The sequence below is a fragment of the Parasteatoda tepidariorum genome, chromosome 6, assembly GCF_043381705.1.
Source record: "Parasteatoda tepidariorum isolate YZ-2023 chromosome 6, CAS_Ptep_4.0, whole genome shotgun sequence".
Classification (NCBI taxonomy): domain Eukaryota; kingdom Metazoa; phylum Arthropoda; class Arachnida; order Araneae; family Theridiidae; genus Parasteatoda; species Parasteatoda tepidariorum.
Genome location: NC_092209.1, coordinates 51,943,888 through 51,960,199, shown reverse-complemented (window position 1 = coordinate 51,960,199; position 16,312 = coordinate 51,943,888). Strand labels below are relative to the sequence as shown.

The window sequence follows — 16,312 nt, the reverse complement described above, 5'->3', positions numbered from 1 at the left end:
ATTTAAATTAGGTAAAAAAAGTAGGTAAAAAAAAATTGTATATCGTTTTTTTTATTTTATCTTAGAAGTTTTTACTTAGCGCACCAAACTTTTTTTTTCCTCAATTTTTTGCCCTCGACTGAAAAAGTTTGCCCATCTCTGAGCTAAACTAAACACTAACTCAACTGAGCCGTGGTAGCTCTGGGGATACATCATTATCCAGAATCGTTTTACTCAGAGTATTTTTTCCGTTACTTATTCAGACATATTAATTGATATAATATTTCGTTTAATTGATTAATTGATTATATTTTGGTTTTCAGTACTTAGCTGATAAATATTTTTTTCTAGTTTTTAATTTTAAGAAAACATTTCAAAAAGAATTCTCTAGCAAATGAGTGCATAGAATGCAGTATAATGATATAATGATTCCTAAGGCAGCAGATTCCCCATAAACAGATATAGGAGAATCGGCCTTTGAAGACGTCTGGCTAATAATAGAATAGTTTAATAATGTCATTAAATGAAAAATCAATAAGGATTAGATAATTATCCCAGAATAAAGGTTCTGGAAAAGTTAAGAGTTGTTTAAATGAATAAACATTATGGATCAGTTTTACACTACGTGATCTTTAACGTCCCTAAAATAATAATTATTATTAATTAATAGTAGTAATTTGTTAAAACAAATAGTATTAATAGTATTATTTTTTTTAAAAAAAGTTGAATTATTGTAACTTTCTAAGGAATTTTTTTTTTTCAAATGCTTATATAAAGATTCCTTATGAGGACTTTTAAATAAATACTTTATTATCATAATCATTAAATATAATAAACTGTTCACTCGAAAAATAAATAAAAATTTGAACTAGTTGTTTTGCATAGACAAAATGCAACTTTATATTCCTATGAAAAGAGAAAAGGTAATGAAAGCAAATTTCGATTTATAATTAGCAATATTACGTACCTGTATGGCATTCCAGAATTTTAATACTATCCATATTATATCCAGTATTATTTTTTTATTTCCTAAATCTGAATTTCCTCCCTTATAAATCAAGTTCTTCTGCTCATATTAGAATTTGAAACTTCTGCTGCAAATATTTAATTTGGTGCACTGCTTGTAAAAAAATTAAATAAATAAATACGTTGAACTTAATGATTGGATTTTTCTGTGCTAAAACTTATTCTTAAGGGCTCAAGAGCCTAACCGTAATTAGGCTTATCAATTTGATTATTTGCCATTACTTACTCGTATATATAGAGATTGTCCCTTGACAAGAAGTTATAATTTCTCGTACTTTTTGGTTCATTTGAAATTTTAAGGTTAATATGATTACATTTTCATAATTATGCAGTAGTAAATATATTTTTGCTTATATTGAGTGACATTACAAAACCATTGTAAAAGTGAGGCAATTAATATTCCATCATTTTTATTTCTTTATTTCAGTGCACAAATAGTAAGTCATTCTATGACGAATTAGCGAGAATTCGATAATAATAATAAAAATGCAGATAACAAGTCAAAGGTTACAAAGGAAAGAAATTTAATTTCTGAAATTAACACATTTTATGAGCCCTCTTAGTGACTCCATCCTTTGAAATCTCAAATTGAACTTTCGATTCAATTTTTGAGATAAATATTTTTTTATTATGCTTTTTCGACTGCTTTTTATTTTTTGAATGCTTTCGCCAAAAAGTATAAACTCTTCGCATCACTATTTCAGCAAAATCATAAACAGTCACAATCGAAAATCCAAGGTACATTCCCATGTAACCACCTATCACACTGAACAGTTCCAAACTCTGCAATAAAGAAGAATAATTATATAATAATAAAAAAAATATATGCAAAAATGAGTGTTGCAGTGATTAAAATTGTAGCAACATCCCGAGGTGGTTTGTGAAATTATTTTCTGAGCTAATTAGCTAATAAGCCCAGAAAAAAATATCATTTAGCTGATCATCATTTAGATAAATGATAGTTAGGATTTGCAATTGCACTCATAACTAGCGACTGCACTTCTGAATTTTAACTCTTAGAAAACGGAATATGTAATTTCGGTATGAGGTGATTGCGAAAAAGAAAGTGTGCAATACATGTCACTGGAACAACTGATTTAAAGTGCATTGTACTGAGAAAGTGATAGTTTCTTTACTTATAATTATGCTACAATTTTCTTTAAATTACAGTTAGAACAAAGGGGTATTTTTCTATAAGTTGAGTCAGGAAAGACAAAAAGAAAGAAAGGAAAAAAAGTATGAAATAATATACAAAACACAGGAAAGAAACAACTTGAAACAGTTTCTGCATTTGCTATTAAGAGATTGTGGCATTAAAATTATATTAAACTTTATTAATAAAGCTGCTAAAATCAGAATACTATCTAAAAAAGAAAGATGAACAGAATTTCATCGAAGAATTTCATCACAGAATTTCAACATTTGAATGTGGCGTGTAATCGGTTTGGCGATGCTCTTAAAATTTTTTCCTTGTGATTTTACTTTAATCTAGGAAAGTCTTGTGTTGCAGTCGTAATTTTAGTCAGCTCATTTGTATGGAGGATTATGAACTTGGTTGCTCATGGCTAATAAGTAATTAAGTTTCTAAATAACTTCTTTAAAAGAAATATATAAACAAGATACTTACTTCATATTTTGCATTGTATGTCATATTTGTCACATCGAAACCATCAAATACAATTTCAATCCACATTGTTTGACATCTAAAATCCAAAAAGATTAATAAGTTCTTAAAAACACTTATGAAAAATACTGAGCTAAGCATTTTTGACAATGAAATAATCATAGATGAAGTGCTAAATTTTCGAACACTCACTGCAAGAGAAAAGGCCTAATGTTCTTTAAATATTTTCATAAATGTTAATAATATTTTTAATGTAAGAAAATGCATCAATAACAAAACATCTATAGCTAATATTTGTGCAAAGTTTTCTAAAACGACCATCAATTATATAAATCTTTTTAGAATCTTGTCAAATATGAAGCAAAAAAGGAACATATTAGACATTGCAAATTAATATTTAAGGGAGGTAGAAACCTAAAGGCCGGTGAAATCTGTCCAAACATCAAAAACAGGCTGGTAAGAGGCATCAAAATCAACTCAAAATATCTCTTTTAAACGTGATTACTAATACTATTTCAAATAATTGCTTTGGTCCATTCAGAAGTATCGGGATCATAGGTTGGGAACTTATAATTTGGAGTGTTATTTATTTGAAGTTTGTTTAGAAATATGAATAACACTGGGGAACGATTTTTTTGTTTTATTTTCTTGTTTTCTGTTATCAGATCAGATTTTATATACTTTCGTCTCTCTGTTTTCAAATCTGCAATCGGTTTCTCTCTCCAAGCTACATTTTTTTAAATGACATTTTTAATCTAATCTTTGCCGAAAAGGGCAAGTTTAAAAATGTTATATGTAACAAGGGGTCGTATAAGTGTTGCGACAAACTTCTAAGGAAGTTAGGGCACATCATCAGAATAAAAATTGCATGGAATTTCAACCACGACCGTAAATGTCGTTATATGCCGTTCGATGCGCTTCCTTATTTTGAACTGTTTCTTCGGGTGCTTCGAAACAGGTCAAAATAGAAAATCGCCGGGAGCCGCGTAAGATATAATTTTTGGGCATGGATTCCGAAGTAATTTTAATCCTGACGATGTGCTCTAACTTCTCTTTAAGTTCGCCGCAACATTTACACTGTTCCCTGTTATATATATAGCTTTTTAAAACAACTTTAGGAGCAAAACTTATTTTAGATTTGAAATTTCCACATCCGAATTAGGCAAGATCAAGTGCTTGCACAAATGAAACAAAAAATTTGTTCTCTATCGTAATTGTCCCTATACTCTGTTGCGAGTAAAGAAAAAACCATTATTTCTATAGAGAGAATCTGTTTGCATCAAGTGCACGTTAAATGGATGCCAAACTTCAAGCACGAATATCAACATTACCAACACTTGAAACGACGTAGTACGACCTTCTTTTGGCTTATTAAAAAAAGTACGAATTAAAATTTTGTTCGACGAGTTTGACTTTTAAAAGCTTTTATATTGCTTTGAAAGCATAATTATATAATTTAATAGCTAAATAAAAGGAACTATATGCAGTCACGGATGATTAATTAAATCCTATATCGCAATGGTCTTTTCTTAACTTGCAACGAAGTATAGTTTGTTTTGTCAGTTTTAAGGAAAAAGTCAATTTTACTAACGTGTTTGTATTCCTTACTATATTGTCAGCAAACCGTTTTATTTATCTTTTGTATTTACTTTTCTTAATCTTCAATATATTTTATTTTATTACTAGAAACATTCAATATGATATGAATATTGTTGGAAAAATTAGTTTATAATGAAGTTGAATATTATAAACATCCTTTCTGACTTAAAATGTTAACCATCAACAATCTTTCCTCTAAAAGTTATAAATGTGTTACAATATTAAAAAGCTACAAGTTAGCAATTTGAATTCCCAGGAGTAAATAGTATTACAAAGCTTAACCCTCCTGTGTCGTGCCATTTTCCAAGATTTAGAAGTTTAAAGGAATAGAAAACTTTGTTTATTAGTCGTATAATAGTAATTCCATTCTCACCTTCTTGAATACATATTTTCGTGTGTGCAGTTGTACTGAAAAAAAAAATAAATGAGTGAATTAGTACATTTAATTTAATATTATGAATGCAGGATACTAATTTAATAGTTAGAAATATAACTAAATTTTCCTTTAACATTATAGAAAATTAAAAAAGTAGTTTTATTATAATTGAGTCGTTTTTATTTTGGTTTTTATGAGATTTTTTTAAAAAAAATAACTAACTAGTAATTAATAAAAAAAAAAATAATTAATAAAATGTAATGAAATACTAAAGCAGTTTACTATTCAATTTAAGATTCCAGGATTCTGAAGGAAACCTTTTATAACTAAAATAAAAAACTATATTTATTGTCATAAATTCATACTCACCCCTTGCTCCTTCAATATTAGCTCCTAAAATAAAATAAATGCAGAAAATTATGTTCTGATACTGTAAAGTTCATATACAATAACTTTGTATATATTGGTGTTGTACAGTGTGGGAAAAAATGGAACATCCTGAATAACTTTTGATCTAATGATTAAGTCTTCATGTTCCAGGATTCAGTATTAATGGCTTATGGTGTAATAAATTGAAATTTATTGTATTTTTTTATAAATACTTTTAAAGATTGTTTTACTTTTCCAGCGAAAATAGTTCACTTATTTCTTCAATAGATGGTTGCACTGATTAGCTCTGATTATTAGCGAATTCTTTTTAAGATTTGATGGCGTAAAACATAATATGCCTCCTGGTGGCACCACTATTATAAGTTTTAAATTAATTCACAATAGTAATATTTTTCGTAAATTTTATAAACTGAGATTTTTGGATTGAATTATGTATATTTAAGTTTATTTATATTTAATTAGTACTTTTTTTTTATCCCTTTTATAAAGAATTATTTAATTTGTGACTGTTTTTATCATGGAATTTTTTGTTGTTGTTGTGACGTTCACTGTGTTGCGCTGCTGCTCTTAGGAGAAAAGCTCGGTTTAGGATTCATTCGCATTGCTGACACGAGGATAAAAGGTGGTAGACCAGAGTCGTTGGAAAAAAAATTAGGCTAGATCTGTTGAATGATGAACTAGCCCATAGCCGCTGGATGATAAACTAGCACGGAACCGGTGGGAGTCCAAGGAAGTTTGACCGTAATTAACTTTAATTTTAGAATCTTTTAGGTTGATTTTAGAATGGTTTTATTAAACGAATAATTTACTTCTATTTCTAATTTTGAAGGCGACCCCTCGAAAATGCTTATTTTAATTAGGACAATATTTTTAGTTACGAAATCTTGTACTGAATACACATACCTGAATAAAAGTACGTTTTTTTTTCAATTTCTGAACCACAAGATACGTGGTGTAGCCCCAATCTGTGATATATGCTCCCAATAGTTTGGACAGAAGAGTGTTGCCGATTGTTAGGACCTATTAATGTTAATTTTACTTTTTGCACATTTCGCCATATCTCGAGAACTTTTTATTGTTGTTAGTGAAACGAGAAATGTTTACAAAGCAATTGTAAAACTCGTGTTATCCAAAGCAAATCATGCCAAAAATGATTTTAAATAATAATTTTTTATTGTTTTATTAATTAAGATTTAAAAAATGTAAGTTGTAAGTTATGCAAATTTTAGCATCATTTTGAGGAAATGTAATTGTGGTGGAGGTGGCAGTGGCCGCCATTTAGCATATAGTGGAAATATATAAATTCATCATGGATTTACTTTGCCGTTAAAAAATACATCAAAAATTATGGATGTAGAAAATGATCGCCTCCAGTAATACAAATCGTTTAAGTAAAAATTTGATTTATTAATCAAGAATTGATATGATGGATAATGGCCATATTCAACATACAAAAATAAAATCACCTAAAGAGATCAAATTAAATACTCTTTCAGATCGAGAGATGATACAGCATGAATGTAATTTTTTTGGCTGTTAAAACTGAGACTGGGGAGTCCCGAAAGGGCACTCCCAGTCTCCACAAATTTGAAATTAAAAGTGAATGTAATTGTTCCCAACGGACGTAGGAGAAGCATGGATAGGAGATCCAAAATTGGTGAATTATCAAAATATAACACAGCCAAAACAAAGCCAACCCAGCATTATCAATATTGGGTTCATAAATACCTTGGCAATTTATGGGAATTTATTTATGGGAACAAATTTATGGGAATTATTACAACTGAGACTTTGCAGTTAGAAATTTAGAATTAAAAAGTTATAAATAGATTTTTGTTTTCGATTAGGAGCGGTAGTGAATTAATAAGTCTGCATTAGTAATGAAATAAAAAGTATCCGTTGCATTTATCGATAAAAAAATATTTTATGTTCGTTTTAAAAGATTTAGTCTTTGATTTAGTTTAAATATAATTCGATTTATAAAAATATGCTTAAGTAATAAAAGATATTTTAAAAGATAGGAAATAAATATGTAATGCCAATTGTGGCATCACAGTAATTTTATATAGAAAAATACGAAATTTAGTTGAAGTCGGTTGAATAGATTCTGAGAAATCAAATTTTTAAAAAAAATTATTTAAAAGCCGGTTTCTCAGAAACCATTTGGCAGATTTTATCCAAATTTCACAATTTTCTGTATAATATTGCATTCTTTAAAGCTATGTAAGAATTTGCTTGTCAAACTATTCAATATATTTTCGACAATTAATAAATAAAATTAAAATAAAAAATATTTTTTGCATGGAATTATTCTTGGATAAACGAATATTATAATCATATGCTAAAATGTAACAAGTTCTCGAGAGATGGCGAAATATGAAAAAGTATAATTTACTTTATGAAGTCCCCTTCGATTGCGCTCTTGCCCAAAGTAATTGGGACTGCATTTCACCGATTGTGGCTACTCCTCATATTTTAAGGGTTTCAAGAATCCAAAGACGTTTTATAAAAAAGTATGTTTATTATTTTTTTTTCCTGCGTGATTTCGTATTTTCGTATTCGTATATTTGAAGTCAACTCTCATGAGCCGTAAAGATTGAATCCTGGTACATGGAATCGGACAAGATCAAAAATTATCCAAGGTTCTTTTTTTTTTTTTTTTTGCGCATTGTACAGATCAGGGCTCGAAAAAACTCAGAAATTTTATCCGTTCCCGAGGACGGCTTATCCAACAATGTACCCGTCCTCTTTTGAAACTAACCCGTAGATTCTAAATAAATAAAAATATAATTTCCTCTTATTTATTTCTAACATTTATAAATTGCACAATGAATTAGTAGTTACTAGGATTGCAAATACTAGGATTACATTATACAATAATAAAAGAAATACTTGGTTACTAATAGTAAAACCTAGTATTTCTTTTATGAAATAATTTCTTTCTTTTATGAAATAATTTAAACGACAAAGGCCAAGTTATCTGGAATGTCAATTTATCCGAGGGTACTGCGTTTTTTAAATGAATCAAATATGATGTTTGCCAGTTCCGCAATCAAGCCAATGATTTACAGAGGCTTTTGCGCAGAAATCTGAAAGGGGTTTTCCATTTAAATCGATGTTCATCATTGCATTTAACGCTTCTTGTTTAAGACCAGTACGTATTGTGTTTTTTTTTTTTGCAAGTTCATTGCTGAAAAGCCCCTTTCAACTGCTGCAATACTCCCAGACAGAGAAAACATAAATTCCACCATGCGCAGTATGCTTCTGTATTTCTAGATTAGAGGGTCATTTTAGAAGTGAGGAGCTAGATTCTTGTAAGATAACAAGAATTGAAAATTTATCTCGAACATTAACGGAAAAGTGGCCGTCCGAGCGGACGTCGGCTTCGAGAAATTTGTTGTCCGCGGGGAATTTTCGACCGCCGAGGACGGACGGACGGGTGGTTTTTCGAGCCCTGGTACAGATGATATATATTGTTTTTTTTTTATTGGAACCTTACCCTGATAATAAAAGCATTGAAATTGAGTTAGAATGATCTTTTTAGCACGAAATAACAACTTTGTTTTCTTCTTTCTCAGAGCACGTTAAGAAAAGTTCATTGCGGACAAACAAAATACGAAATGCATAAAGAATGCAGAAATTTTTTTTTAAAAAAAAACTTTTCGAGTAAGAAATATCAATGCATATAATTCAAAACTAAGATAAGAATTTTAAATTCAATACAATTATTATATATTTCATTTCTTTTACACTGTCTTTATTGTATACGTAAAGGCGGCTTCTTGCAATCGAAATTTCAACCCTTTTCCTACCAGTTCTCAGTTATCCATTGGTGTTCTGTTTTGAATGACAGTAAAGTGTGCAATAGTTTCCTAATTTTAATCTACGGCTACCACATGACCATTTCATCGCTAAACAGACTATATACAATATTTTTTTCAACTTTTTGATGAATTGGTGTGCTAAAATTTGACCTGAAGCTCCATGCTAGATCAGAGTATAAGTTTCAATTCTTTCCTGAGTATTAAAGCAGATATTTTGTGGTTAATTGAATTTATCGTCTGAACAGTTTACGAACCTAAAACTAAAATCGTTGGGTGCATCACTTTCGTAACAAAATTCTATCCCCACCCGAAGAATCCTCCCACATCATTTAAATGTGATAAACAGAGCTTTTATTCTGCCAAAAAATAAAATAATTTTTTTCCTATGTAGGCTACCCGGAAAACACTGTTATTGAAACTTTTCTTCCAAATTAAACTATTCAGAACCATTTCAAGGTAGTTAGGTAAAATAATAATAGATAGTTAATGATGTACTATTTAATGTAAATGTAAATAAATTCTTACCACACCTCTTCGCATAAACGGACTTTTCTGAAACAAAAAACGAGAATTATTTGTTAAATCTACTGATAACATTGTTTGCCTCATTTATATTTAAAATACTAACTTCACATAGATTATAATACACTCAAATGACAAAAATCATGGGACTGCCGATATTTAAGTGACCAAATATGGAGGTGGTGATAGCATTGTTTAATGGTGTTTTTCATATATCTTTAGCCAAAGGAAATAAAAAAAGACAAAATTTAATATTGAAACGAAACAAAGCAATACATTTAAACTATGTATATTATTTTGCTTTAAAGATTTAATCTGGGGTTCAGAACCATTAAATAGTTTAAATATTTAAATCGCGAATTTTTTTCACTTAGAAGAAATTAAATGAAATCAAAGAATAATTCTCAATTTTAGCTAATTTTTATAAGCCCAGGCAACGAAACATAGGAGTAATTTGTCACATATTGAAAAACTCAATTTGAAACAATTTTAATTTTCACAAAATATTTCACATTTTTTCTCCATATTGATACATTAAGCCATTTTCGTAATAAGCGTCGACGTAAGTAAAACCTAACAACCATAAATATAGCTTTTTAAAACTTACAATAGTTATAAAAAGTAGCATTATATTTCTTGAAAGTGTTATTTTATGTGAATATAGAGCCTTCGAAGAAAATCCATAATAAAAATGCATTATCAGGGTATTACTTTGTATTCTAGTAGTTGTAGTTGTAGTTTATTTACGTCGCACTAGAGCTGCACAATGGGCTATTGGCGACAGTCTGGGAAACATCCCTGAGGATGATCCGAAGACATGCCATCACAATTTTGATCCTCTGCAGAGGGGATGGCACCCCCGCTTCGGTAGCCCAACGACCTGCACGCGAAGTCGAGCACTTTACGGTAGCACAGTTTAACGAGGATCAATACCGCACACTCTTGGTCCCTAGGCAGGCTGATCCAAGTGGTCACCCACCCGCACACTGACCGCAGCCACTTGACTTCGGTGATCTGTTGGGAGCCGTGTCTTAACGATCAGTCCACTGCGGGACTTGTATTCTAGTAATTCACGTAAACATTTGATAACGCGATTGGTAGTCGAAATTTGTAACCGCAAAAAGGTAATTGGCAAGAAATTCAAATTTTGATAGTGGGTCAGTTCCCCAACACGGAGCTTCTGGAACCTGCTCCAGACTGTTCTGACAAAAGTTTTCGAAACCGAACAGAAAAGTTTAATCAGTTTTCATCTTAATTCTTTCCTTCTCTTTTTCTTATTATTAAACGATTTTGTGCAGAATTCAAATGTTTTGGAAACAAAACTTTCATTTTAATGCAAAATATTTTCTAACGCTGCACGGATAGTATTTTTGACACTTTTTCATCAAAATAAAATATACATTTAGAATTTCATAGTTGCATTTTAAGTAGAATGATCAAATCATATTCAGTAGGAATATTCCTTTAGTTAGTAAAAACCTTGAATTGTATTGTATGATTCTTTAATATTTTAATTTTTTACTGCAGTTAAATTTTCTATTAAAAATATTCAAATTGTTGATACGAGAATTATTATTAAATAAAAATAATAACCCCTGACGTGGCTGCAAGACAAATTGCTTTAGTCATAAATGTAGAGAAAACAAAATACATCTTATTCTCAAGAAACAGAGTCGCAGACTCCTAGATTCTAATAGATTTTAAACAGTAAGGAGTTTTACTTATTTAGAATTAATTATTACTATTGACAACAAAATGACTCCTGAAATAAAAAATCGAATATATCTTTCAAATAAGGCAGTCTATGGGCTGAGAAGATTTATTAAATCTAGGTTTCTTTCTAGAAATGCAAAGTTCTTCATCTTCGAAACTCTTGTCAGGCCAGTTTTGACGTATGCTTCAAAAGCTTGGACAATGACAAAACTGGAGTATCTCAATATTTGAGAGAAAAATTTTGAGGAGTATACTTATTGGTGTAAATGTGAAAACAATAACTGGCGAAGGAGATTTAACTTTTAACTGTACAAGATTTATAAACAAAATGATATTATTAAATGCATAAAAATAAATAGAATGAATTGGATGACCCACGTGATACGAATGAGTCATGAAAATACAATAAAAAAGATACTGCTTTGCGGGGAAGGCCGCGGTTGAGATGGGCTGACTTGGTGGAGTCTGATTTTCCTGCAGTTAACGAGAAGAATTGGAGATCAAAGATAAATCGGAAGTCGTTTTGGAGAAATCTTCTGAGATAAGCATGGGGCTGTCTGGCTCACTATGATGATGATGATGAAAGAATAATTACGTCTCAAGCTTTAAATGATTATCACCCGTTAACCACTAAACTATGAACTTCTTAAAAGTTGAAGAAGTTCATGTTCTTATTAAAATATATCGTGTTTATATATTCTCATGAGTAGTTATGTAGAATCCCATGAGTGTTCGAGGGAATTGTATTTTTCTTTTAACCCCATATTTGTGTTATTATCAGTACACAATAAATCTTTCAAGGATCGATTTATAATGTTATGTACAATATTGTCGTCAATTTATCTTTGAAAACGATCATGTCAAATGAAAGAGGATACTTGGATAGAAATACTTACATATGTAAATTTACGGTACACGAATTTTTCTTCCGTATTCATACTATATTGAATGTTTCTGAAAGTAGAAAAATGTGTTGAAAATAAAAACAAGATGAATAAAATTTTCGACTGACAATGATGTAAAAAACACAATTGCGTATTGAAAAAAAATTAAAGAATTTTAAAAATTTTGTTTAACTACTCCGACAAAAAGTTACTTTAGCTAACAGCTGCGGTCAACAACAATTATATTAACAAGACTTGTTCCGTTGTCAAAAATTAAATCCTTTTACCATTCCATTATTAGGATTGCTACGAAACCCAGTGAACGTCTCCAAAATATATATATATGATTCAATAATTTAAAGGAGAAATTAATAACCCAAAAATGAACTTTCAGTCTAGAACTTTTTTAAATTTTTATGAAAAAAATAAACCAGTAATGGATTTATAACGTCCTAGACAGTGATAACGCCATTTCAATCATTTCTGAACTATAAGTTTTCAAATTCCTTAAAACAAAAATAATGAATGAGCAACATTAATGTGTTTTGTTTTTTTCTGAAACTAATGGAAATTTTTAATCAGTTAAAAAATAATGAGGAAAGTGCAAAGTCTTAATCAAATGTATACATAGGAAAAAGAACTTTATTTTTGAAATAAAAAGTTGTTAGGATTACCAAAATAGAAGGTTGGCGTGCTTGATGGCGTCAGGAATACAGCGTTAGCAGCGCCACTTCTTAGGATATAAATTGAGGTACAGGGAGCGCAACATGTCGATTCTAACAAACCTGTGTGCAATAAAGTACTTTTTTTTCCAATGGCAGGCACTGAATTTGAATCTTTGCCTACCTATACTATGACAGAATTGTTGCTCATTTCGCGTTACCCAGTGGGCACCTGTGAACCAAAGTCACGAAGACGAGCAACATTGCCCACGCCACACTGCCACAAACCTGTTTATTGGGTGGGCCACATTCACACATCATGCACACACAACAGGGGACAGCACAAAGAGAGAGAGAGAGAAACATCCATGCCCAGAGCGGGATTCGAACCCGCAGCCTATGGCTTCGCAGTCAGGCACGCTAACCACTCGGCCACCTGGCTGCTCAATAAAGTATTTGAAATGTAGGAAAGCTGTGAAGATTCGAACAGAACAGAACAATGTTCATTAGTATAATTTTCAGTGGTAAATGGTGAGTGTAATGTGAATTTAGATGAAAGCATACTGTCTTCTCCAAACACTGTCTATGACAAGCGTCTGTGAACAAATCGTGTGAAAGCTTTCGTGAAAGCCAAATATCAATATAGGATATCTAAAAAAAATGGTAAGAGATTTACGTTATCTCCCATGAATTCATTACTAATATTAATGAAATGATTAGAGGTAATCGAAGAAATACAAAATAACCACTAAAATTTTACCAATACGCATTGCTTTGTTCTGCACTTCTCGACTTTCATACATTTGAAATAGTTTAATGCAAACAGGTCAACTTCCGATATCTATATCACACATTGCTTGATATGTGTAAAGGAATGATAAAATCTTCTGCCTCGAAAACATATTATTTATATCTTTTCCGTTCCGGATGCAGCCTTCTTAGCTCAACTTTGCATTCAGTTTATATACTCTCATTTGATTCTGTTAATTGGTCATAGGTAGTCTATCGTGACTGCGCTACCAAACCTTTATAACCCTGAATAATAGCTGTGCAATCACTATTCAGTATTTTTAACGCTATCATATGTGTATTCATTACATTCGGGTATCACATATATCACATTTTTTACCCCATATACTACATTTTTCTGCTACAGTTTTAATATTCCAAAGTACTCGGCAGTTTGTTAGTAATTATATTTCAAATCAGAAGCGTAATCAACTATTTTATGAATTTCCAATTCGATGCTAAGCAAGACGTCAAATTCGCAGTAAAACCACTTTTTTAAAGCTATGATATAATTTGCTTATCTATAATTTTCATCTCTTAAACATTTCGGTATTTTTTATCAACCCTTTCAATTTGAGAAAAAAAAAAGCATGTCCGTGANAAGAAAAAAAAAAAAAAAAAAGAAATAAAGTAGGTCTCCTGTTTATGAGAGAGCAGGATAACCAAAATTTGCATGAGTCTTATAGAATGAAAGTTTGGTTCGACTAAGGGTACCCACTAAGGGGTAAGCTAAAAATTAGTAGCGGAAATAGATAAGTTTAAAGCAATTATTAATTATATATAGCAATTATTAATTATTATATATTAAGCAATTATTAATTATTATATATTATTAATAATATATAACATAAGTGTACATTTTGCAAATTGAAGAGATCAGAATAGAATTCTGTATTGTACTTACTCGCATGGCTGATTATACGTTCTCAACAAATCTGTGCAGTTTTCTCCAATCCTAGTTTGATCTATTGAAGCATAAATGTTTGTCAAATTATGATGGATCACTATTGAAAGTGGCATGATCTAGAACTTCAAAACTCGTTTGATTGCCGTAACGAATTTGAAGGTTTTAAAAATAATTGCCTTTCAATTCTTTTTAATTTCCTTTGCCAATCAAACAATTTTGAAATTTTAAAGCTTGCCTTTCTTGTTCAGGATTTGTTTATATTTAGTCGTAAATATTAGGTAGTTAAACTAATATAAACTAGTAGTAAAACTCTTGCGAAAATTTTTAAATTTTCATTTTGTGTCGCTGTTTTCGGTGTTCTTAGTTTAAATTTTCATCAATGAGCTCTAAATGACTTTAAGTGAAACTGAACTTCGGGTTTTGATACGTTATTGCTATAAACGAGATCTTTAAGCAAGAGATGATGCAAGGGTGTTGCAGAACTTTTTTTAACAAACTAATAAAATGATAATGCATTTTGTCATCAAGGATGAAATTCGTAGTTAAAGATGTTGTCAGTTTTAGAAGCTTAATGTTTTCTAGAAAGTTGCAAACATTAGATAATTAAAAAAAAACCATCGTAAGCTCGAAAAAATATTGAAAACTTTTTGTTGAAATGGATGGGTCGGAAATTTGCATTATTATAAATTACGAGTTATTATATGGAATAGGAGTGTTACAGACCACTCAAAAGAGTGCACTTAGCTATTGTGTTATTACACACAAGAGACAATCAAACTGGCTTTTTAAGTTTCACGCAAGTAAATCTAATCTCACATATTAGCCACGTGATCATCCAGAATCAAAAATAAATGGCGGCAAAGTCAATGTTGGTTCTGAACTACAACAGAGTACTTACACTGTAAAGAAAAATGTGTACCTCAGCATGAAAAATTATGGTAACTATACTTTACACCAAAGTAGTGTTTCACTACACCAAGAACAATGGATAGCTCCTGATGAAGTGAGTACCATATTGCTTAGGGCAAAGTAGCTGTTCCCAACATTGTTTCTCAGTACCACTAAAATTAATAATTACTGTGAGATATGATACTCAAAACAGTTAGTAAAGTTATTTTTACGATATAAGTAAGAATGCACAGATTCAATATTTTTTCAAAATAAAATTATTTCGTTAATCAAACATAAAGGCAGCACAGAGAGAATATTATTAGGAATTCGAACTAGACTTAACAAAACTGAAATGAATAGAAGCTATATGTTATAAAATTGTTTAATACAATTGACAGATATATATAAATCTTGTTATATAAATATATTTATTATAGAACTAAAAACACTCATGCCTTTCATAACTGTTTATATTATCAGTATGTTTATTCAATCTGGTAAGAAGATGGATATTATATGATAAATTATTGATCACAATCTCAATATTTTCACTCATTCCGTAAAGAGAATTGAAACTTTGGTATTAAATAGACTGTGATTGTTTTGTCAAATTAATTTGAACAAAAATCAATCTAGCAAATAAACGACTATGATCGTGGAATTGGCACTCCTTTAGGTACATGGGGTCGATAGCTAAGCCTAGTTAGGTTTCGATATCCGCCATCGTAGATCCTAACTTATCTTCAGAAATAATTTTGATACTTAAGTAAACTCCTTTATTATATGTGATTGGAGTCTGTTGTCAACCATATTTCACTTTTAACTGAAATAAAATTACAATTTAACTTTATTTTCCAAAATTTAACTGAACACTTAAAAACGACAACAAAACTTCCTTCGGCCTGTTGCCAACCTTGAATGCAGTGAAGACATCTCATTTTGTAGAAAGCTTTATCAATTATTGTTAAGATTTAATCACACCCTTCAAAGTGTGATGAAAGACAAATTCGGTATTAATGTTAAGTAATGCGCAATTTCTAGAGTTTTTCTACACCAAATTCGGATAACTATTACAGCACAGATTTTGCTGTGGAGTTACACTCTAAAAACTGTACCGCTGATTTCA

General features: G+C 30.4%; 1 protein-coding gene across 1 annotated transcript; it reads right to left on the bottom strand.

Annotated features, from left to right (window-relative positions):
• Window positions 1–352: 352 nt before the first annotated feature.
• Window positions 353–12,001, bottom strand: LOC107447138 (uncharacterized). The gene is made up of 7 exons (XM_071181792.1): window positions 11,950–12,001; window positions 9,344–9,370; window positions 4,974–4,997; window positions 4,602–4,636; window positions 2,633–2,708; window positions 1,670–1,788; window positions 353–470 (listed from the first exon to the last, which is right to left on the bottom strand). The coding sequence occupies exons 1-7, from the start codon at window positions 11,989–11,991 to the stop codon at window positions 353–355; spliced, it is 441 nt and encodes a 146-aa protein (XP_071037893.1). The 5' UTR covers window positions 11,992–12,001.
• Window positions 12,002–16,312: the final 4,311 nt, after the last annotated feature.